Here is a 25,528-nt window from a genome sequence, read left to right as displayed (position 1 = left end):
TGGAATTAAACTAATACAGAATGATAGTGACTTTATGTACGTTGCGTATGGGAGTATAGAAAAAATGCACGGTATTTATGCAAAACACTAAGTTGAGACAAAAAATACATTTAATTTGAAAAAAAAAACAACAATGATAATTACTGCCACACATAAAATCACACAATAAAAAAGGAACCGAAAATTTTCAAGATAGAAGACTTATTCACTAAACACTCAAATAGCTGTTATAATGTTTCTATTATATGTGATAAAAATTAAATTATTTTTTAGCAATACCTAAGACCAAGGCTGCTTTGCCTTATGCCAAGTTAGCGTTGTACAAACGGAACACAATTAAAATCGAAAGGCTATCACTGAGTCACCGCCCTAGCTTATGTTAGCGAGTCAGAACTTGCTTACCTTGGCAATGAAAGTGAATTGGATTATATGAAGCAAACTTTGTATAAAAACCAGAGCACTCCTCAAGAAATTATTCAGTTGCCAGCATAACCAGAATAAACATGTACGCTAAGGTGTGTTAACATTTTGGTTATTGTAAATATAAATAATTTATAAATTATATTATTCAATATTTTTTTATATTAATCGTATATAATCTAATTATTTTAATATATTTCAGTTGATCGTCGCTCTTTGCGCCTTAGGCGTCGCCCACGGCAGTGGCCTTTTGGCGGCCGCTCCAGTAGCGTACAGCAGCCACGCTATCGCGGCTCCCGCTATTGTCACCAAGACCATCAGCCCCGCTGTCTCTTCGGTGTCTTCCTACTCGACCCACACAGCACACGCTGCACCAATCGCCACCTACGCTGCCGCCCCTGCCATCGCTACCAGCTACGCTGCCGCACCAGCCATCGCTACATCCTACGCCGCCGCCCCGGCTATTGCCACATCCTACGCCGCTCCCGTGGTGACCAAGACCATCTCGCCAGCCACTACTTCCTACTCTTCTTACTCGACCCAAACCGCTCACGGTTCTCCCGTCGCGACCTATGCCGCTCCCGCCGTCGCCGTACACTCCGCCCCCGCTGTGGCCGTAGCTGCCGCTCCTGCCGTGGCCGTGTCCCGCACCATTGCCCCCGCTGTGTCTTCCTACTCTTCTTACTCCACCCAGACCGCTCATGGAGCTAGAGCATACGCCGCTCCCGCATATGCATCATACGCCGCTGGTCCCGCGTATGCCTCATACGCCGCTGCTCCCGCGTACGCCTCATACGCCGCTGCTCCCGCGTACGCCTCATACGCCGCTGGACCCGCGTATGCCTCTTACGCCGCACCCGCGTACTCTTCTTACAAGACCTATGCCGCTCCCGCCTACTCCGCGTACGCTGCACCTGCCTACTCCACCTACGCTGCGGCTGCACCCGTCCTCAGATCAGCTGTGTCGTACTCTGCTGCACCCGCCGTGTCTCACATTGCCTACAAAGCTCACGGTGCCAACTATGCCTGGTGAACTGAATCAATTGTTGTACCTGTAAATATGTAATTAACGAATAAAATTACTTGCAAATGAGAATTTTTCTTTTTATTAAATGTATTGAAAAGTACATTCCATACCACACACATATTAATAAGAAATTACGAAAAAATACAAATCGATTATTTAAAAATATTTAACATTGCCTCAGAGTAGGTATTTTAGGTGAATTACTAAAATCGAAAGAAATAAATCATAAAACACTTATAACTTAATAACATCCAATTTTATTAAGCGTTGTATCGAACCTGTTTAAGTATACATAACATATAACTTAGTAGGTATTTACTATGTTTTGAAAACTTAATTTTTTTTTAAATAAATATTATTAACGTAAAAAAAAACAAATAATTACCTAACACCAAAAGTTATTTAATACTAAAATTTATACAAAAACACTTCGCGATGTTCAGAAATAATATTGACTTTTCGAAACACAATAAGCAAAGTTTAATACAAACGTCAGTACGTATTGAACACTCAAGTGTACAAAGGACCTTATTAAGGCACTCTACTACTTGCACTCTTGCGAAGCTGGACGGTTAGTTACTATTTAAATAGTAAGAAGGATAAAGCAAATTACTTTTCGAAAAGAATGGAACCTAAGAAGTAATTCTTTTTTTTTATATTATGTATATCAATATATTAAATGTGTTTTTGTTCGATGTGTTAATAATAGGTATAAAAATAACTTAATATATAAAAAATGATCACACAAATGTATATTGTGTATAACTGTGATCTGCTCCACTGTTTATGAGTTAAATAAAAAAACCTTTATAGAAAACTTTTTTTTATATTATTTGTCACACAGTATTAGTTAATTACGAAATCATTTACATATTAATATTTCATAAAATAATATCTTTTAACTTTCGAATTCGGACAATTATATTGGAATATTACAGAAACTTATGTAATTATACGTCTAAAAAGAAAAGAGAACAGTAAGATCGCTTCATGCGATATCAATTTTATTAAAATATTTATTTAAATATCAGTCTTAAACATATCTCGTTTGTATAATTAATTATTACACAAAATATTTAATTATGTTCAATTTTGTATGGACCAATAAAGGGTAGATAATTAATTCTTCATTTGCATATAAAAAATATTTATAGAAGTTTGATCCAATTTTCTGTCTATGTTATATGTTTCAAAACTGGAGTTCTTATTGTTTTCAAATTTCTATGCGATTCATTTATAAGAAATAGGTATACTCGTTATAAATTAAAGTAGGTATCGTCCTGACCGATTTCGAAGACGGCGGCCAAAAGTGTGCGTGTAAATACAGGTGCAGTCTCAACATCCTCACTCTCAAATACGATGGGACGTCAATCCGACACGACCGGAAGGAGTTCAGGCGTAGTACCAACGGCTTTACGTGTTTCCGAGGATGGAAAATATGACACGATATTTTCCTAAAGCAGATTAGTTAGTGGATACATATATGTATTCAAAATAAATTCTGATTTACATACAAATATATCCACCAGCTAATCTGCAGTGGAGAATCCTGGTAAAATAAGCTCCAAGTCTCTTCCTCAACAGCAGACAAGGCCTCCGTCGAAGAAGTAGGAAATTCACCGGAGGTTTTCAACTTTGGATATATCGATATTTTAGTTAAACGTTTTTAAACAAAATATCAAAAAAATCTTTTTCTTATAGTTTACACTAGAATTAATTACAGATAATCATAATTCCATAAATTAAAGGTGGCATTTCATTATATTGCAATTCGTTTCATCTTAAAATAATAATAGCTTCTTAAAGCTGTTGTTAATACAGATTTTGAGTTTTAAGTTAATTTTTATTTAATATTTTTTTATTTACCCACGTATGAATGATTTATACATAACCTACCTATACCTAACCTAATGAATATGAGTAATTTTTTTCTTATACGACAAAGTTTATCTTATATGGAGTGGTTGTCGCATTAAGAATAAAAGGAAATAATAATTCTCTAACATTGTAACTATTTATATTACTAATAACTGTCTTCTAATTAATCACATGACATACGAGTATATGATCTAATAACCGTACGCTTGACTGTCAGATTAACTGGAAGTGTTAAACACTGCAGGCACGCATTTATATTATATTAGTTGTCGCCCGCTGTTTTGCTCGCGTTTTATAAAAAAACGTAAACGTCCTTAATATAAAATTTCATCTAATTCAGTTTTTATTAAAAATGTTTCGTGAGTACAATATTAATTAAGGTGAAAGTTGTTTTTTTACGTTTATATATCAGTTTAGTTTATTAAAGAATTAATAAATTATCTGATCAATTAAATTAATCGTAACGGTTACTATTTGTAATTTCATCAAATTTCAATATTTTTAAACGTTGCGTTATTTATCTAGGAATACCTTCATCTTCCGGGTCTTACCGGTTCATTATAATAACAAGTGAGATAACTTACAATATTGTAAACAGTTCTAAGACGAGACCAGAGAAAATGTTCAGACCCAACGTAAAATTACATTCTACTTTTTTCGGTAAATGATGAAGAAGATATTTAAAATTTTTCTATTTAAAGTTTTTTATTTAAATATCAATTATAAAAATGAAGATATTCTTTATTTATGTAGGCCACGTGTCACAGTGTTGAATTAAAGCTCAGATCAAGAATCACACCGTAGATTCTACAGAAAATAACCGGGGAGGAACTCAATTTTGTTTACTCTTTTCCACCATTTTAATTACAGAGTATGTCAAAAAACAAAAAAGGCTAATCGAAAGCCAATCACTGAATCGTGCCATATATGCACTTACCCAACGTTTGTAGATCACCTTGGCAATGAAAGTAAGGCGAAATGATATTGCGGGCGAAATTTTTAGTATAAAAACCAGAGCGATCTGCACAGTAATTATTCAACAAGCAAATTCATAAACATAAACATGTTCGCCAAGGTTTGTCTCCTTTAATTTATTATTTTTTGCTGTATTTGGTATTTTTAATATTTATTTTTTTATTGTGATTGTAATAACAAAATATTAAAAGTACATTTTAATATTTTGGATCTGAGGTGGTCCAGTGGAAAAATGTGATTTTTCTTGGATGGGCAAGCACCGCAATGGTTTCATGTACAAGTAAATGGAACATTGGTGGTTATAATTCATCTTGTAGTGGTCAGTGAAGAAAAATATAATTAGGAGATCTTAAAATATCGGATGAGGTACTGTTTCCGCTGTATCCACCGACTCACATTGACGCAGTGTATTGGAATTCAGTCTTCCTTAAGAGGGGAGAAGAATTTTGACCAGCAGTGGGACACTTACAGCATATTTATTTTAATGTAATGTTTTTAAAAAAAAAACAATTTTGTTTTGTTATTTCAGTTGATAGTCGCTCTTTGCGCCTTAGGCGTCGCCCACGGCAGTGGCCTCTTGGCGGCCGCTCCAGTAGCGTACAGCAGCCACGCTATCGCGGCTCCCGCTATTGTCACCAAGACCATCAGCCCCGCTGTCTCTTCGGTGTCTTCCTACTCGACCCACACAGCACACGCTGCACCTATCGCCACCTACGCTGCCGCCCCTGCCATCACTACTAGCTACGCTGCCGCACCAGCCATCGCTACATCCTACGCCGCCGCCCCGGCTATCGCCACATCCTACGCCGCTCCCGTGGTGACCAAGACCATCTCGCCAGCCACTACTTCCTACTCTTCTTACTCGACCCAAACCGCTCACGGTTCTCCCGTCGCGACCTATGCCGCTCCCGCCGTCGCCGTACACTCCGCTCCCGCTGTGGCGGTAGCTGCCGCTCCTGCCGTGGCCGTGTCCCGCACCGTTGCCCCCGCTGTGTCTTCCTACTCTTCTTACTCCACCCAGACCGCTCATGGAGCTAGAGCATACGCCGCTCCCGCATATGCATCATACGCCGCTGGTCCTGCGTATGCCTCATACGCCGCTGCTCCCGCGTATGCCTCATACGCCGCTGGTCCCGCGTATGCCTCATACGCCGCTGCTCCTGCGTATGCCTCATACTCCGCTGGACCCGCATACACCTCTTACACCAAGACCTACTCTGCTCCAGCAGTTGCCTCTTACACTAAGGCATACGCCGCTCCTGCAATCACATCATACGCTAGGACCTACGCCGCACCAGCCCTCGCCTCATACTCAGGAAACTATGCTGCTCCTGCTTACGCCACTTACGCTGCAGCTGCCCCAGTCTTGAAATCCTCCGTGTCATACTCTGCTGCTCCCGCAGTTTCTCACATCTCCTACAGCGCTCATGGAGCTAACTACGCTTGGTGAACTAAGATTTAGTTATCGTTGTATAAAGAAATGGAAATGGAAAAAAAACAATAAATAGTTGCGAAAGTCCTTTACTTCTTTAATTTAAAATACACTTTTTTCCTTATCATACAAAACTGACCGTAAAAGTATGATATCAGAATAGTACAATACAGCCTTTTTAATATTTCATAAGACAAAGCTCGGCTGCAAGACATCCAATTTGGCTTTTATGAGTGCCTTGTACCCAAGCGTAAGCATAATTTATGGTAATATACTCGTATATTAAAGTAGTCAATATACTCGCCTTAACTACATTTTAATATTACTTTTTTAAAAAATATTTTGTAGTATTGGGACATACATGCTTATGATATATTAAAGTATTCAATATTTGTAGACAACAAGAAGTATTTATATGAAAAAGTAATGATCGATTTTATTAGTATTATTAACTATTATAAAAGTTGGATTACTAAATACCTAGTTATTTAATAAAACTAACAATACTATTCAGTGATCAGCATAATTTAGTGTTGACAATTTTTAGTCTGGTGATCAAATCGCAGAAATATTTTAAAACCATTTCTCCAATAAACAGGCACACAATTCTAATAAGTGACACGTTAAGTTATCAAATAAAAATTTCTCTCGGTAAATATCGGTTTTAGGTGTTCTAAGAATATAGTATCGAGATGATACGGATGATTGCGGATTCAAATCGAGGCAAGCACCACTGAATTTTCGGTTAAATATTTTCTTTTAAATTGTCTCATTCTCGGCGATGAAGGAAAAGATCTTGAGGAAGCCTGTACACGTGTCGGAAGAATATCTGCCACATGTGTATTCATCAACCTGCATTGGAGCAGCGTAGTTGACTAAGCTCCAAAACTGTTTCCTCAAAATAGTAGTATATTTACAGGCTTTTAGTCATTTATTTTAATAAAATAATGTAGTAAGCCAATAATCTACAATTATATTTTCACATAATTTTCGATAAAATGACTGGTAGTGATAAAATAAGTGCCAAAAAATGATTAATTTCACAATTGGACCAATAATGACCAAATAGTTGTTTGGGTATAATGTGCAAAATTACTTAAATAAAGCGTTGAATTACTGATAAAATTATTTTGTGTCGATTACTATATTATACAACTTCAATTTTCAAGAATCATTAAACTTACAAATTATTAACACATTTATAGTAACTCTAAGTCGTTACTAACAATTATAATAATGAATTACGTGTTCATAATTTCCGTAAATGTTGCAAAGCTGGACAAAGGCCACCTTTCCTTTTAAATGCTCACAGTGTATTCCATCATCCTGCTCTATATGGATTGGCGGGCCAACATATTTAATAATTACATAATTTCCTTTTACGAACGTTTACCTTCATCGCCAAGAACGACATGGACTGTAAATATAGCACTGAGAAAGCTTATGGAATCATATTAAATATAAATAAACTTTTGATTATGATACGCTACACTACATTCATCTGTATATTGGGGTAATTTGGCCTAATACGCAACTATTTTCTCTACATTTCGACTCTGTAGACATATTGCCAGTTCTTATTGTCGAAGTTGTTGTTTGTTGTTGAATATCATTTTTTCACAGATTATAAATCAGTCATTAATATTTCAGGTTGGACTTAGTTAAACCATTCATAATAGATTGGCCTTTTATTCATTATAATAAGAGGAAATACTAAGCGCCCGAGTGATGGAACAAAAAGTGTATCACTTTTGGCGGATATAATAACTTTTACTTTTAATGTCTCCTGCACTGTTCAAGCTCCTATCTAGTCCTCTAATCTAGTCTAGTCAAATAGAATTGGCCTAGCAAGGATATCCAATACCTGGTATATATTTCGTTTGACGACTAATTATACACTAAGACCATAATATATACATATATTGTCTTAAATCAACCAAGTAACTGTTCATTTGTGGTGTAAATATTATATATACATAAGAAGATAAAAACTATGAAAAGTTACCTTAGTGAATCAATGTCTATACCATTTAGGATTTACATAATATTCTTGATTCTATCTGTATATTATACAATTTAAACATCACACAAAACCTTAGTTTATAAAAGATAGATAGGTAGATAAATTATATTTATTCTGTTCATGTTTTAAAATGCAAGTACTATCAATTGCATTTTTTTTCAAATTGTCTAAACAAGCTTTCGAGCCGAGATGGCCCAGTGGTTAGAACGCGTGCATCTTAACCGATGAATTTGGGGTTCAAAGGCAAGCACCACCGAATTTCATGTGCTAAATTTGTGTTTATAATTTATCTCGTGCTTGGCGGTGAAGGAAGACATCGTGAGGAAACCTGCATGTGTTTTGTGTGTTTCAAAGAAATTCTGCCACATGTGTATTCCACCAACCTGCATTGGAGCAGCGTGGTGGAATATACTCCAAACCTTCTCCTCAAAGGGAGTGGAGGCCTTAGCCCAGCAGTGGGAAATTTACAGGCTGCTAATGTAAACAATCTTGTGTTGTTTTACTATATAAATTTATATGTGTAAATATATATAATATAATTAGCTTAAATATCACGGACACGATACTATATAGTTTTATCTTAGTGCACACTCTTGGTGTTTATTCTTTCATTCAAATAGTTCAGCAATGCCCCAATTTGAGAGTGGCTTAAACGTGTTTCTTATCGAATGTTAAGTGCGTTTTTAAAGCTAATATTCGATTTAATAATTCTAATTTCAAAATAATCAACATTTGTTAATGCTAACTATGTTTCGTTACTAAGTAATCTGTGATAGTGCATTTGTTCATATTTGGTACAAATGTATGTGTGAGCTGAGACCCGAGTGTATGTATTATGTATTAAAACATAAAATTGCTTTTGAAATGATGCAATTGCAATTTAAAATTTCATATCAACTGGGTCGTAGACTTGCAAGGTAAAAGGTTTTTGGACAGATCTTAATTCATACACCTATATCACAAATTTTATTTATTTATTTGTTTATTTTATTAATATATGTAAGTAATAAATATCAGAATTAATATTCTGAACTTTATTTGTACACAACTTTGCATTACACCATAATATATCATTAAGTAAAGTTTTAGAACGAACTCGCGATTTAAAAAAGTTAATACTATTGGCTGAAAGTTAAAGGCTTAATTACCAACTTGGTAATTAATTATTACATAACGTGGACATACGAGTATGAATGTTGCCATCAATTATATTGATTAGCTTAATTACTCCCTTAGTTTGTCAGGTATATGCTACTCGTAATTGGATTATTTATTTGAGGATATTCATTGGTATAAAATTATGTGTCTTATATTTAATATATATGTAGTTTATAAAGCGTGTCCATTTGGCTTGGGAGAAGACAAATAATTTGTACATACATATATAATATAAACAAGGCGATCTTAAAAGCTTAAGATATTTTTTAAATAAAATTGGTTGTTTATTTGTGATTCCAAAACGTTACAAATAAAAACGATTATATTACGAGGAAAAAATATTTTCCATTGAATAAAATGCAAATCTAGAAAACTTTTATTCAAGCGATATTTTTTCTTTTGTTTGTTATGAAAGTGGCGCAGCACAGCTTGAATACATTAAAAGTAACATTTTATATGTTGAATCAAGTAACCAAAACGTAAGATTAAGTTTTTCGCTCCACAAAGTTTGAACCGACTTAAGTCCCAGGTGGTTATTTACATAACACACAATAGCCCTTTAATCTTATTTTAATGACGAGTACTTAGTTTAAATACAAATTACTTTTAAAAGTGTTGTTGTAGAACATCTGCTATATACATATAATATTACGGTCAAATTAAAATAATAGTCAATAGAATTTCATTGATTTTGTCACGAATTAGGAAATCACACTATTTCGTTACAGTGAATTAATTTCTAGTACACATACTTTTAGGCGGTCTGGGTGTAGTTTCGCCCTGACATTGTTAATGTTGGACAGGAGCTTAGGTTGATAATTGCTTATGTATCTAACTGAAATAATCCTTGTTGCAAGACTAGAAAATATGTTTTGCAATATCAAAGGACCCAGCTTCGTATTGCATTAAGATTCTGTAAGAATTAGGTACCAGTTTGTTCAGTTTAGTATAAAAGTGAATGCATGTGCTTTTGACGTTACTCTGTAAACATTATCTACTACCCTAACATGTATTCTAAGGTACGAATATTGTTTAAATTGTCAAAAAAGATTTCGATTTTATATTATTTATAATCCATAAACTTAAGTAGTAAATAAACTTAAAAAGTTGTTTATAATATGTTTTTCATACATTTTTATTGATTTATTTTCAGGTCATTATCTTCCTCTGTGCCGCGGGCATTGCTTCCGCTGGTAACCTACTGCATGCGGCACCCGTGGCATACAGCGCACCCGCCACTTCTGTTTCTTACTCTACAACCACTACATCTCACGCGGCTCCAGTAGCAGCTTACGCTGCGGCTCCGGTTGCCACATATGCCGCTGCTCCCGTCGCTACGTATGCTGCAGCACCTGTAGCCACATATGCGGCGGCCCCTGTTGCGTCATACGCTGCACCAGTTGTCACCAAGGCAGTTGCTGCACCTATCGCTACATACGCTGCTCCCGCTGCCTCGGTCTCCTACCAATCGGTGTCTACTCACACTAGCCCTGTAGCATACGCTGCCGCTGCACCTGTTATTTCGAAGTCCTATGCTGCTCCTCTCGTAAGGTCGTATGCTGCTCCCGTTGTTACTAGGACATACGCCGCTGCTGCTCCCGTAATAACTCGCTACGCCGCTGCTCCTGTTGTGACCAGAACTTATTCGGTGCCAGCTATCTCAAGTTACGCTCCCGTGGCGCGCTCCTATGCTCCTTCTTTATCGTACGCCTCACTGGCTACTCACGCAGCACCAATAGCCACATATGCTGCTGCTCCTTCCATCTCATACGCCGCTGCTGCTCCTGCCATTTCATATGCCGCTGCGGCCCCTGCTATCTCATATGCCGCTGCACCTGCTGTTTCTTACGGTTACGGAGGCGGCCACGGATGGTAAATTACCGAATAAGCAAAGTTTTTGTAAATATATACCAACTATTATATGTATATCTAATTAAATATAAAAGTGTTGATTAATTATTAATAATGTTATGGGCAACCATTTTAAAATTAAATAAACAAAAATTAATTTCATACAAACATATGTTTTATTGGTCTTTTTCACAAAAGCGTATACACTATACACAATGATTCTTTTAAAGTTAGTTTTGTTCTGTTAAAATATTAGTCATTGAATATAAACGTATATGTAGAAGATGTCTTATGTCTATAATTTGAGAAAAATAAAACTTTAATTATCTTAGTAGATCCAGATGTATATTAATACGAGAAGTAAAACTTTGTACCATTTTTCACGAAAATGACGAGGACGGAGATGAGAGACATAGTTAAACTTTTTATGGAGAAAGAGTACAGAAAGCTAAAATTTTTACATACATTAATAGGAAAATACACACACTACCGCGCGTTTAACACACATACATGTATTAAATGAAATACTTATTATTAGCCATCCTGCAAATGACACGTCATGTTAAAAAATCAATGTTGCCTCTTTTGACATATAGTTTTTTTTTTTTATAACAATGACAAGGTCGCCCCTTGAGGTTCATTTCCTATCATTTGAATCAATGTATCTTGTATTTTGAATGTCGACCAATGATTGACCATAATATAAATAAATACATTTAAAACATCACTTGGATACGTAAGATTTTCCACTCATCAATCTTTCAATCATATTTAATTCAATTAATTTATACTTTAATGTATATCTTCAGTTCACAGCCTATTAAAATTATAATACTAGGTATATATATATATATATAGGTATATGTATATATATATATATATATATATATATATATATACTTATATGTATATGGCGGAGGAGCAGGATGTCGAACTGTTGGGTTCGGGGATTGATCCGATATTTGTAAGACAATGTGGGCGTGCAATGGAGATATTCATAAAATAAAACGTATTTAATATCGTCTAATCAGTGTATTAATTGATTCAATAATCGTACACCACAATAATATCAAAGGATTACAATAATTCATCTCGATTAAGTGCAAGCAACCATCGCATTCGAATCGCCTGTCAAAACATAACGACTCGCGTTGCCATGACACTTAGGTACAACTCCATTCGGGGTGACCCGCTCTTAAAAGTAAATCAGCCATCAAACATTATTGCCAACTACTCGATTCATTAATTATCCAAATCAACAACCAAAGTAACCACACTCCGATATATATATTATAATATAATAAATATTCAGCTATTAAAATAATTTCCGCCTGTGTTCATCTACCCATCTTGGCTCATGCTTTTTGACAAGATTTTATTTAACCTTGCATGTAGCGTGTGGGTTAAATATTGTAACTTTAATTAAAAACAAGTTCCATGCAAGTGTTATTTTGATTGACGTAAATAGTTTGATATGGATGCATGTTTATTTATTTCTATCATGGCGGCATCACAATTGAAATTTCTTTATATTAACTATCTAATTCCTCAAAATATATGTGAATATCCTGTTGACGATCACTTGTTGGAATTAATTAGCTAAAAGTTGCTAAACGGATATGTTTATACTTTTTTTATAGTGAGTAATCAATCAATTTAATATGGAAAAGAGTTTCTTCAAGATCCTTTTCGATAAATTCGTTGGCTGGTTCGTTTTTCGCCCAAAGGAACGGATTTACGGATCAACTTGGAATTAAACGAGGAAATGTTGCTGGCATCGATGTCACCTTTCCAAGCAGTCATGATTTGTAAAGTTGCTTTTTTAATTTTAATTTTTATATAAATAAGTTCTTAATGCAAACAATTTAGTAAATAAAAATCAAATATATGCATTTAAATATACCTTAACAAGGTTAAGAAGAATATGATTTACCTCTACCTTTACTAACGACGCCGAGCCGAGATGGCCCAGTGGTTAGAACTCGTGCTTCTTAACCGATGATTTCGGATTCAAACCCAGGCAAGCACCACTGAATTTTCATGTGCTTAATTTGTGTTTATAATTCATCTCGTGCTCGGTGGTGAAGGTCACCATCGTGAGAAAAGCTGCATGTATCTAATTTCAACAAAATACTGCCACATGTGTTTTCCACCGACCCGCATTGGAGCAGCGTGGTGGAATATGCTCCAAACCTTCTCCTCAAAGGGAGCGGAGGCCTTAGCCCAGCAATGGGTCATTTACAGGCGGTTAATGTAATGTAATGTTACTAACAATATCACAGGTACAATAAAGAGTAAAATATTTGAGTTATTTTTAAAATTATAGTACGTATTAAAATAACGTTCTATTATTTTTCTTTTAAGCGTAGGGTAATTTATGATATGATATTCTATGTCATCTTTATATTTAAACTAGCGACCCGACCCGGCTTCGCGCGGGTGCAATTTTGATGACGTGTATTTATTTTTTATTTTATATAGGTACTATGTCATCAATGAGAAATTTGAAGAATATAAAAACCGGTTTTATTCGTAATATAAGTAAAATATAGTACAACAACCTATTATCCCACCATCCGTATCGCAGCGAACGACTTGTTCGGTTTTTACATCATTTGGAATTAATATTTTGTCTAAAGTGTGTATTGTCCATGTATTTTGTTGAATATGGGCCGAAATGACATATTTTTAATTGGATTTGAATGTACGAAATATTGTTGGACTTTATTATGAGATAATTTTGAGGTAATTATTGATATTCGTTTTAAATAATTGTAATAATATTTAATTGTCATATTGCATGACTAATCATGTATTATATGTATTATGATTATATAGTGTCAAAGACTATCTTAAAGGCCCAAGGTAACTAACATATACATACATGTGAACAAGAATTAGTAATGAGTTGAAGAACCATTTTTGTTGTTTGGTTTTCAAATTCATCATCATGTCAAGAAGTTAATTGTTTGTTAGTCCGTAATGGATTTTCAGGTTTGAATTATAAATTTAATTAAAAAAATGGTGAAATTATATTATCAAGTAAAAAGTGTAAAAAACGCTTCAATAATGTTAATAGTTTATATAAGATAATATATTATAAGATATTTTAAAATATATATGTTTGTAAAGTAAACGAATATATTATTTTATGTAATAAATGAAACGTTACTTAAAGGGCACGTATGTTAAGCATTCTAATTTATTCATGAGGTGGCAAAAGGACAAATATTTGAAGATATATTTTATGCATCTTAATGTATAATTACGGTGACACGTATTTACTTGTATTACTATAAAAAAAAATAGTGCTTTTAATATTTTTATTGACTGTTTATAACATTTATTTACATTTCAATAATTTATACACAATAAAAGGTTCTATGTATTAACAATTGCTTTATTTACCAGCCGTAGCTAGCTCCTAAGCCGGTGTAGGAGACGTGAGACACAGCTGGGGCGGCAGAGTATGAGATGGCAGACTTAAGTACAGGAGCGGTGGCGTAAGTAGAAATGGCAGGAGCAGCAGCAGCATAGGTAGTGTATGCTGGGGCTGCGTAAGTCTTGGCCACAATGGGGCTAGCAGCATAGGTCACAGGGGAAACGTGATTTGCGATCGAAGAGTACGACAAAGCTGGAGCGGCTAAGGTCTTGGTTACAATTGGCTGCGCAGCATACGTGACGGGACCGGAATGGGCCAATGAGGAGTAAGAAACAGCTGGTGAAGCTGCATAGGTGGCGTAGGGGCTCGCTGCGTATGCAACGGGAGCAGAGTGGGACAGTGAAGAGTAAGAAACTGCTGGTGAAATTGCCTTAGCAACTACTGGAGCGGCAGAATAGGTAGCGATGGCAGGTGCGGAGTGAGCTGCGTAAGTAGCAACTGGGCTACCATGGGACGTCGTTTGTGAAGAGTAGGACACAGATGAAACCGGAGCGCTGTAAGCGAGCGGTGCGGCGTGAAGAAGGTTGCCAGCAGATGCGATGCCAGCAGCGCACAAGAAGACGATCACCTGGTAAAATAAATAAATAAAATATTTAAAACATTTTATTAATTTAAATCATGAAATAAAATGAGAATAACGCTTTAGAACATTTTGATATTAAAAAAAAATTGTACCTTGGAGTACATGTTTGATTGTTCCGTTGTTACGTTGGAATGATATTCGAAACATTGGCGGATGCTTTTATATGGTTGTAAGGAACTGGTATTGACATTTGCGATGTGCTCAATACACGGCTCGTCGCCGCAGGCACTGTTGTTTCAATGTCAAGGCTCGTCCCTACCGAAAATATTCATTCAACTTGTATCGGACTCGTACTCGACTTTCGTAACTCGTAATAACAAGAACGAATTGCATTTACTTTTACTTTTAAAAATGATGTAATGTTTATCTTTTTTTACAAGACTTTTTAACGAGATGGGTTCACAATTATGGTAGCCTAATTCTGGGCCTTATTTAATTCGTAACATAACTATATGCCACATGAATATTAAATATTTTAATCTAGCTGCCCGTCCCGCCTTCGTACGGGTGACATAAGAAATTACTCTCGATTACAGCGCTATCTCAATCAAAAACAATTAGGAGGAGTTCTGTGACATACTCATGTTATGAATTATAATATACTAGCGACCGGCCCCGGTCACATGCTGTAAAGGGCCATATTGATCTAAATTAAATGCACAATATATTTAAGGTAATACTCAATTTGATGAGGATTAATGCTGTATTGCTTAAAATCGCTTCTAAAATAAGCCATTATTTATCATAAAAAGTAAAGGATAAAAGATCCACGAGCACCCTATCTATTAAAAAAACCGCATCAAAATCCGTTGTTCTCATTTTAAAGATCTAATCATATACAGACAGGACAGACAGCGGTAAGTGACTTTGTTTTTTACTATGTAATGATATAAAAGTAGCTTAAAAAACGACGCCACGTAAGGCTTTATCGGTTAACTGAAAACAAACCCCTTCATTTCAAAACTATAGAAATTACAACCTAGTTTGATTTGTTACATTAAGCACTCAATTTAATTTATTATTTGATAATATAAGTAAAATAATTTCGACTTATGATTACTACGTGATGACCCTTAGATAACGTTAAGTGACAGAAGCTTCTAAAAAAACCTACCGCTAATTCCACCTGATATATTTCAGTAGTTTAAATTAAATTTAAACTTAATTAACGTAGAATACCTTAATTTGATTGTGTAGTTTAATAATTATATTTACTCGTTTGATTTCGTCCTGACCTATTTTAGCCACACCGGTCAATGTCAAGAGAGACCAGCTAACACAGGACATAATAGGGTACAAGTTTGTGCGCAAACTCAGGTGCACTCTCATTATCCTATGCGATGGCAAATCCGACACGACCGGAAAGAGTTCATTCCCAGGACCAACGGCTTTAGGTGTTTTTAGATGCACGGGAGTGACACTTCCAACTTCCAGCTTCCGCAGTTACTATGTTTCTATATAAAACTCAATAGCTTATCGGTCTGACCTAAGGTTTGGTCCCACGATCTCGAGATCTGCGACCTCTAGCCACTAGACCAACGAGGCAGTTATTATATTTGCATTAACTTGTATTATGAAATTACTAAAAAATATTTAGTATTTTGTTTAATATAGCTCACAATAACATATTTTTGTCTATTAAAAATGCTTGTTACATAACCTTTTTCTATTTTAAATATTTTCGGTATATTGAAGATACAAAAGAGCTGCAAGAGCTAAGATTCACGTGTTCGAACCACTGAGCTGACTCACCCAGTAGTTAGGACACATGAATATTAATCGAAGATTGCGAGTTCAAGCCCAGTACAACTGAATTTTCATGTGCTTATTATTCATTAATTCATCGTGCTCGGTGATGAAGAAAGATATCTTATTCTCTCATATTATATGAAAATCTGCCCAATGTTTATTAAATCCGAAATGATACCTTATACCTTACCTTATGAAAATATACCTTAAATCAGCAATGGGGCTTTAATAGGCTGTCATTTTACACCGAAGCAATGATAACGACATTAACCTCATAGTAGAGCTTTGTTTGCCTATGCGTCTTATCGTCACATATTCTACCACCAAACATAATATTTGTAGTGTAGTTAGGCACAAGGGACATAACATCGTAGTCCTCAAGATTGACGGTTGGCGAAACATTACATCAAATCTGAATTTAGGATATTTTGTAACTTTGTACAGGAAACCTCGTCTTTTGTCACATGATTTATTTGTATATAATTTCACCGCTGTGCTTTAAGGACAGATGCCCGTGTGGAAAGGAGGTGAACACTTACGATTAACATGGTCTATTGTCCAAGGAGCTCAGGTAGGCATTTCCGTCACGGTTCTCATCGAAACAAAGTATTAAAAGCCGGCAATGCTGCAGAAACAAATGAAGCGAAATAACGATCCAAATATACGTGTTTAAGTTCAAATTATTTTTACTTCCATTTGCTGATGAAACACTTGGACCTTGGAGTAGCAGTGGAAAAAGCTTCATTAAAAGTATAACACCTCGCTTTATTGCCTCCCCTAGTGACGGTGGTTCGTTTTTTGCCTAGAGGAGCGGAATTGCGATTCAGTGAAAATATTTGTATGAACACGAGACATAAGCTTAAAACGCCAAGTTTCCGCAAAGTCAATAAATCCTTCTTGGCGCTAGGAATTCGTTTCTAAAGTAAAATTCGATTCATATATTCAAACCATTTATTAAAAAAATCATTATTAAATAAAGTATTCAACAGACTATAAAAAATGTGGAGCTAATACTTCTTGACTTACAGGGAGGTTATATTGTTTGTAATTGTATATACATAACTAACATAACTTTGTATTTTAAATATTGGGAAATAGTAACTTCTGAGTTTCTTGCTGGTTCTTCTTAGAAAAATCATTCCGAATCGGTGGTAGCTTTACTTAATATAGTTTTGAAACATGACGATTCACAAGTGCCTGTAAAAACTTACTTTTTAATAATGAATTGTGTAATAAGTTAGTTCATTCTTCTGTAGGAAGTTTATATAGTCATTGATAACAATTTGATTTAACATAATATTATGTCATGTAATGTCAAAGATGTTAATATTTCCTGGTGATCTCTTTACTCTCTTTATTCTTGTGTAATATAATATATTTTTCCTTCTGAATAAGCAGTAATTTTTTTACACTTAAAAGAAAATTATTTACAAACCTTTTTATAAATATTTTAAATTGACAATTAAGAAAAAAAAAGAATAAATAATAATAATCATATGAAAATAAAATAGTGTTGCTTTGTATTGTTTTTTTAACAATTAAAAACCAATTTAAAAGTTAAGTTTCATAATATGTATATACCTTTTTTTAAATCATTAGTATAACTGACGTATTATTACGCTGACGAAGTTTATAATGAAAAACAATAGATAACGTTTAAAATATTTTATTAATAAAGTAAATTATTATTATTAACCAATCGTCATTTACCATCCGTAGCTCGCTCCCAAGCCGGTGTAGGTGACATGAGAAACGGCTGGGGCTGCGGAGTAAGTGACGGCAGATTTGAGAACGGGAGCCGTGGCGTAAGTGGAGATGGCAGGAGCAGCAGCAGCATATGTGGTTAAAGCCGGAGCTGCGTAAGTCTTAGTCAAAACCGGACTGGAGGCGTAGGTCAGAGGTGACGAATAGGAAACGGCAGGAGAGGCCAAAGTTTTGCTTAGGATGGGACCAGATGCATACGCAACGGGAGCGGCATGTGCTACTGAAGAGTACACAGCAGGAGATGCAGCATAAGTGGCGACTGGTCTTGCTGCATACGCGATAGGAGAGCCGTGAGCGAGTGATGAGTAGGCGATTGCAGGCGCGGAGTGAGTTGAGATGGTCTGGTAAGATACAGCTGGAGAAATTGTTTTAGTAACAACTGGTGCAGCGGCGTACGTTGCGATGGGGGCAGCGTGGCCAGTTGTTTGTGTAGAATACGAAACAGATGATACAGGTGCGCTGTATGTCAACGGCGCCGCGTGAAGAAGATTGCCGGCGGACGCGATACCCGCAGCGCACAAGAAGATTACCACCTGGAAATAAAACGTGTCTGTTATATTAAGTTAATAGCAAGTAATTACCAGTGTAGAAGTAACACTATTTTAAGATAAAATTGTAGTATTTAAAAAGAGTTAAGATCACTAATCAAATGGTAGTTACTTATTACCGGTTACTTTAGGGATGATACAATTGTCTAATCAACACAAATAAAGAACGTTTCAAAATCACACGTGTGTGACGTATAAGGACGACTTTAACGGAACGGCAAAAACAATTCATATATATTTAGATATAAAAATTCCCGTTATATTAGTAATGTTAATAATGACTTATTTTTATTCGTACCTTTGAATACATGTTTGTTTGTTTCAGTTGTTGTCGTTGGAATGAATCTCGTATCAATTGCAAGATGCTTTTATATGGTTAGTGAGAACTGGTATTAACATTGTTTATTCACAACTCGACCCATCGCTGCAGGCGTTTTCTTATTTCAGTGTCAAGGTTATACGCCTCCGGAAATGTTACACTAATTATCATCCAAAGACCAAATCATCTATATTAAATTATATCATTTTATTTATAGCTATTATTTTTATTTTCCAATTAAATTATTTTATAATTAAAATTAATAATTAATTAAAGATCATCAAAATGAAATATGTGTTCCAAGTAGTATTTTATGTTTTATTTTTTGAACTTTGAACACGTTAATTTTTTTTTTTTTTTTAATTAACTGGAGCGAAGGTTTTGCTGTTATGTGTAAATACATAAGTAGGGCTAAATACGAGATATTTCCTATACTATAAGTATGCCAATGCCATTTACTAAATTCAGTTTATTTCCGTTAAAGTACATTTATATCCTTAAATCGGAAGTAATTAAAGTGTCGGAAAAGTTTTTATACAGAATTCCTCGATGATTTTTTTCGGTAAAAACATTCCGAACCAGGGGTAGCATTGAATTTAATTTTGTAAAATTACGTTTTTAAAGCGCTTTCGCCAACCAAACAAAAATTTATAACATCTTGAGCATTACACCAGCAATGTATAACATTTAAAAAGAAAGGTGATTATTGAATACATCTTAATAAATCCGAATTTATTCTTAAACTAACATGTATAGTATAATTTTATAAAAAGTATTGTTTTTGATTATTATATTTTTAATTTTTTTTTTGATTTTCGATAAAAATATTTTTATATAAATTCGTTTATACAATATTTTGCTTTTGCCTTAGTTTGCTTGCACTTACCCAATCGTTACCTAACTTCTTTCGATTCACCAAGAGTGTTCCTTGAGAGATCGCTGTAAGTGATAACGATAAGACAGTCGCTGCTTAAATTTCTAAACCAAATACAGTATTTTTCCTGTTATTCGGATTTGTTTTGCATAATAGATATTTTTATTTATTCTTCACCAACAGAAATGACAATAATACAATAACAAAGATAAATAAAATGAACACGATCATAATTGTATTTCTTTTATAGGAAATCACAACATGTATTAAATATAACGCAATTAAAATTTTTTTTTTTTTAGTTAATAAAATAAGAGAATTGCTTGTATATGCGCGCTTATATATAAAAAAGGTTATTGTTATATTTGATATTAATGATACTAATCGATTTGAATGCCGTTTCATGGATTACTATTATATAAAATAGAGAAATACGTTTATTTTTCATGGACAGTTCTAATACTGCCATGAATATCAATACTTAGTTGCCAATATCTTTACATAGTTGTATCAAGCTACTCACTTAGTATATCAACTTAAATGTGCTTCTATATCATTCAATCGATCGCCATGATAATTGTTATATGTATAGAAATAAGGCACCATTCATGGGAACTGAACAGTTTTGTATGAAGGTTATGATTTGACATTTTACAAGATTAAATCAGTCCTTGCTTTGTTTAGCGAAATAAATAAAAGTTTTTCACTACAAATTATATCAACACGCATTAGGTTAAGGAAGTTTTAAGGAAAAGTTAATAGGTTGAAGACATTAATTTTGGTAGTTATAAGATTATTGTTTGAAAAAATATATGTGTATACCAATGTTATTATACCGCGCCTAACGTCATTATTGATAAATGGGCCATATTATAGAAAGTGATCACTACTGCTCGAAGACATTGGCATTGTAAGAATGATTAATAACTATCTCCTATATCGTATACCAACACGGTTAACAAAGATGTTAAGTCCCTTGTACTATATGCTGATATGTAACGGGTGTTATCTATATTTCCAGAAAGGTTTACATAAAATATATGAAGCAGATGATAATGATAAATAACTATTATTACGTATTTAATATATTCAATGTTATTTATTAATTCCTATGAGCATGGATTTTATAAGAAAGATCAGATAAGAAGATTATATAGTTTTGTTATGTTATGTTGCCTCTTATTAATAATGGCGTCTGGGAGTTGTAAAAAATAACCAAATCCTTTTATTATGCAGCTTTTACAATGCCATCCCAAAAATGTTATATCGAAAAATACGTGATGATATAATTAAAAAAACATAATATTATAATGTAACCAGACCTTACAAGACAAGAGACATTACCTAAATTATTAAAACTATAAAATTAGTATTAGGTCGTGATTTTTTCTATTACGTGCGAAATTTAATCTAAGTACATAATAAGGTGATGTCTCGACCATTTTAGGTCAAGGCGCGCATTTTCAACGGATACTAGTGAATTACGCAGGACATATTGAAGTACCTACGAAGCAAAAATACAACTGCACACTAAATTCTCCTTTTCTTATAATACGCTAAGAGTTTATTGGGAATGTATAGATTGACTAGTTTCAAACACCCTCGCAGCAACCCGGGACTTTTCAGTCAATGTCAGTTTTCAATATTTATGTCAGAAAAACCTAATTAGTCCATATTTTTGTTACGTAAATTCAGGACCTCGGGATCTGTAGCCTTATAGCGCGATAAATAAAAGTTCAGTAGTGCTCTCGTTGTGTATCAATCTCCAGTGATGTCCAGTAAATTGACAGTTAATCGAATTTGCATTCTTTTTCATAATGCTTAGTATGATTCAACCAAAGTTAGCAACTTTTTCACTTGCATGCAATTCTTACATATTTCATCACAATAATAATTTCTTCCTTAATTTTATAAAACTATTCACTTAATAATGAGCTAAATGTAGAAAAAAAATATTTGTATTATTGTTGATATTGTTTAAAATATATATTTTTAAACATATTTTTTTCATGTTAATATTTTATTTCATTGAAAAATTAAAAATTTCACTATGGCCACAATAAATAAATGTTTAATTTAGTATCAAGCATTAGCCTAACAAATTGTTTTTTTGAAATTTATATTATAACAAGCTTATATTGAAGGTGTAATGTTTGTTTAGGTCAAATCTTGCAAGCAGAATAAGATTCACTTTCATTTTATCACATGGAGTTGAAATTTTACATGCTCGTTTATTTTCGATGTCAATGCATTTTTATGGTAAGCATGACCTTACCCTACCTCTTGACGAAGGAACTCTTCATCGGTCAACAGCGTGGTTATATATATATTTTTTACTTTTTTTATTTTATATCGTTTGTAATAAAATTAAATTCGAAATTTGAATTCAACATATGGACGTTTATTCAAACATAATCGTAACGTTTTTATAACGTTTTAATTTAAAATATAAAATAATTGTAAAATCTAATTATTTATGATAAGGTCTCTTCATGTACTTTGGTTTAAAATAAAAGTAAAATGTAATTTTTTATATTTTATTCGCGTTGTATAAAAATAAATATACACATGACATAAATCTAATTTTGTACACAATGGTTAAGTGATCACCAGCCGTGACCTGCAAGACCGCCGTAAGAATACGCAGGGGCAGCTGAGTATGTGACTGCTGATTTGTACACAGGGGCCGAAGCGTAAGCAACTGGAGCAGCGTGGGCAGCATAGCTCAGAGGAGCAGAGTATGAAACCGCTGGGGCAGCATAGCTCTTTACGATCGGGGCAGCAGCGTAGGTTGAGTAGGATGGGGCGGCGTATGAAATAGCGGGAGCCGCATAACTCTTGTAGACTGGAGCAGCCGCGTATGTGGTGGCGTAGCTGGGAGCAGCAGCGTATGTTGCGTAGGGAGCGATGGTCTTAGCTACCACAGGTGTAGCGTGGGCGGTGTGGGTGGAGTATGACGAGACTGTGGACACAGCGGGTGCAACAGCTTTCACGACGGGAGCGGAGTATGCCACAGCGGGAGCTGCGTATGTTGAAATGGCAGGAGCAGCATAGCTCTTGATGACGGGGGCTGATGCGTATGTAGCGTATGAGGCAACAGGAGCAGCGGCGTATGACGCTACGGGAGCAGCGGCATATGTGGCAACGGGAGCGGCGTACGAAGCTCCGTAAGTGGCTCCGTATAAGCCTCCAGCGCGGGCGGTCGCAACCGCGCACAGGAATACTACGAACTGTAAATAAACAAATAAAGTTTAGACGACATTTTAAACAATTTTGCTGACCATTACAATACAGTTTAATTGTATTGTATTATTATTTATAACTAAATTTAAATAATAGTATATAAAAATAATAATTTTCATTTATTTTTTTGGAAATTTTAAATTTTCTTTTAATTTAATATTTCTGCTTATTTAATAATAAGTGAATATTTTATCTAATCATAAGTTTTTACCTTGGCTGTCATTTTATGATATTAAACTCGGTACGGCAAGTGATACGGTCAGTGTGTAGGCGCGTACTTTTATACCATTCTCGTTAGGTATCCCCGTGCGCCGGCTTAGCTTGTTTCGTTCTAGGCCTTACGTTAGAACCTTATTACGGATGTTAACATTTTATTAGTCATTAAATTATATTTAATCTAAAATAACCTATATTTTTGGATTTGTATGAACAGAATATTGTTTTTAGTAAAATGTTTTTAAGTATTTTTAGAAAGTGAGATTAGTTTAAGTGTTTTAAGTGAATTAAAAATGTTTTAAGTTTTTTTAAATACACTCCTTTGATAAATAAATACAATTGCTTATATAACAACGCTTATAATATTTAATATACTTAGTAACATGTTATTTTTTAGTGTAGGTAACATTATTATAGAGAATTTAACATTACATTACTTACCAATTCGTTGTATAATTTTCGAATTCAGTGATTTCCGTAATTGAATTTTTAGATATTCGTTGATCTAGAAAAGTCACGTAGCGAAACATTTGTTTTATTCATTCATTATTTTTATATTAATATAAAATAGGCAATAGAAAAAATAATAATTAGATTTTACCATAAAAAAAAAATCTTTCACTATGCGATCATATAATTTTTTATCATTGAACTTGTTATATATTTTATCTATGAATTATATTTCGTTTTCTTTAAGTTTGTTACGGGATATTAACTTAGCTTTTTTTATTTATTTGTTAACAGAAATAAATTAATCTGTCTAATATAAAAAGGTGTCAAAATGTAATATTGCACACTTAAATGTTTTTTTTTTTTTCGTTTATAATAACCATTAAATGAATTTTTATTATTATCAAATAATTTATAATATTTGCATACATTTTTAAAATAATGTTATAAAAAATTTAAAATAATTATATATAGTTATTAATGTCATTAGTTGGTAACACTGGCTATATGGTTCAATAGTATTATGTAAGCTCCTAGCATACTATAAATCGATCAAGATCATGTATAGTCATTTGGGTCCGGCTGAATTTACGCGATACATATGCGTTAGAATACGTAATTCAGTACAGATAACCACTTATGTCCTAATCACTCTTGATGTCATAGAAATAATGGCTATTTTAGCTTAAAAATAAATTGACCACCGTACGGAGACAAGCCTCATTTGAGTTGTGTAAATGTACCCATGTGGCGCTTTTGTTTAAGGGTTTGAACCTAGTTAATGGCATTGTTTTAAAATTATATATAATGCACAGCTATTTTTTTTTAATTTATAATTACTTACTGTTAATAGTATCACATATTGGTTTAGCTTGTGCATGTATCAGTTGTTGTTGTTGTTGTTGCATATATCAGTCAGTTACTAAAAATAATAATTAAATTGCTATTATTAGACTTTTCCGTCTTTTAAAGTCACGGGTCCCGCGCTATTGACTAACATTTTACTAAGCAACGCAACCCTCTGTTGTATGTTCGAAAATATTGAAAATGTATACCATACAAATGTATTGTGTATTATAATTTTCGTAATAAGATAATTCTAAAAATTGAAAGTTTGACTGCATTGAACTGCAAAAAAAAATTGCATCATATATGCAATTTTGATAAAATATTACAAATTGTATATTCAATATGTCTTGATTCATTTATTCCTAATTTTATTTATCGGTTGGTCCGTCCTATAATCGAAATGATCTATTTCATTTCTAATTTTTTAAGTATCAGAAAGTATTAATAGTATTCACAAAAATAGTTAATAATTAAGCCTAGTTTTCAATGAAAAAAAAAATGACTCGGTGTGAAAAAGAATTTCGGAATAATGAATTCAATTGAATTGTATACTACGCCTTATTCACATGTTACATTTTGCAATCCTGGACAGGTCAATCGTGCCGCCTCGCCCCATACAGCCTAAACTAGACTAGGCATTCGATATTGCATTAAAACTCACGGAGCCCATAATGTTGGTAACTTTTCTTTGTTTGACATAAACAACTTGTTTGACAATACACCAATT

General features: G+C 34.0%; 3 protein-coding genes across 3 annotated transcripts; 1 reads left to right on the top strand and 2 right to left on the bottom strand.

Annotated features, from left to right (window-relative positions):
• Positions 1-422: 422 nt before the first annotated feature.
• Positions 423-10,856, top strand: LOC125067058 (ice-structuring glycoprotein-like). Its single transcript, XM_047675436.1, has 6 exons — positions 423-515; positions 623-1,449; positions 4,820-5,455; positions 5,486-5,746; positions 9,908-9,932; positions 10,067-10,856. The coding sequence occupies exons 1-6, from the start codon at positions 504-506 to the stop codon at positions 10,787-10,789; spliced, it is 2,484 nt and encodes an 827-aa protein (XP_047531392.1). The 5' UTR covers positions 423-503; the 3' UTR covers positions 10,790-10,856.
• A 3,217-nt stretch (positions 10,857-14,073) lies between these two features.
• Positions 14,074-23,537, bottom strand: LOC125067057 (endochitinase A-like). Its single transcript, XM_047675434.1, has 5 exons — positions 23,498-23,537; positions 22,653-23,273; positions 18,249-18,835; positions 14,882-14,966; positions 14,074-14,774 (listed from the first exon to the last, which is right to left on the bottom strand). Exons 1-5 carry the CDS (start codon positions 23,507-23,509, stop codon positions 14,169-14,171), a joined length of 1,911 nt encoding a protein of 636 aa, XP_047531390.1. The 5' UTR covers positions 23,510-23,537; the 3' UTR covers positions 14,074-14,168.
• Positions 18,189-19,185, bottom strand: LOC125066788 (pupal cuticle protein C1B-like). Its single transcript, XM_047675060.1, has 2 exons — positions 19,149-19,185; positions 18,189-18,835 (listed from the first exon to the last, which is right to left on the bottom strand). The coding sequence occupies exons 1-2, from the start codon at positions 19,158-19,160 to the stop codon at positions 18,245-18,247; spliced, it is 603 nt and encodes a 200-aa protein (XP_047531016.1). The 5' UTR covers positions 19,161-19,185; the 3' UTR covers positions 18,189-18,244.
• Positions 23,538-25,528: the final 1,991 nt, after the last annotated feature.

This window comes from Vanessa atalanta, chromosome 10, assembly GCF_905147765.1.
Source record: "Vanessa atalanta chromosome 10, ilVanAtal1.2, whole genome shotgun sequence".
Taxonomy (NCBI): domain Eukaryota; kingdom Metazoa; phylum Arthropoda; class Insecta; order Lepidoptera; family Nymphalidae; genus Vanessa; species Vanessa atalanta.
Note: the sequence above shows the minus strand (reverse complement) of the source record. Positions and strands in the feature narration are given on the sequence as shown.

What these genes read in the sequence shown, in the direction of transcription:
- LOC125067058 (XM_047675436.1), top strand. An exon ending in CACGGTGCCAACTATGCCTG is followed by an intron (nt 1,450 to 4,819) that starts GTGAACTGAATC and finishes CAATTTTGTTTT; the next exon opens with GTTATTTCAGTTGATAGTCG. An exon ending in CATGGAGCTAACTACGCTTG is followed by an intron (nt 5,747 to 9,907) that starts GTGAACTAAGAT and finishes TGTAAACATTAT; the next exon opens with CTACTACCCTAACATGTATT.
- LOC125067057 (XM_047675434.1), bottom strand. An exon ending in GTCTTGCAGGTCACGGCTGG is followed by an intron (nt 18,836 to 22,652) that starts TGATCACTTAAC and finishes TTTTATTTCCAG; the next exon opens with GTGGTAATCTTCTTGTGCGC. An exon ending in AATCAAACATGTACTCCAAG is followed by an intron (nt 14,775 to 14,881) that starts GTACAATTTTTT and finishes TTATTTTACCAG; the next exon opens with GTGATCGTCTTCTTGTGCGC.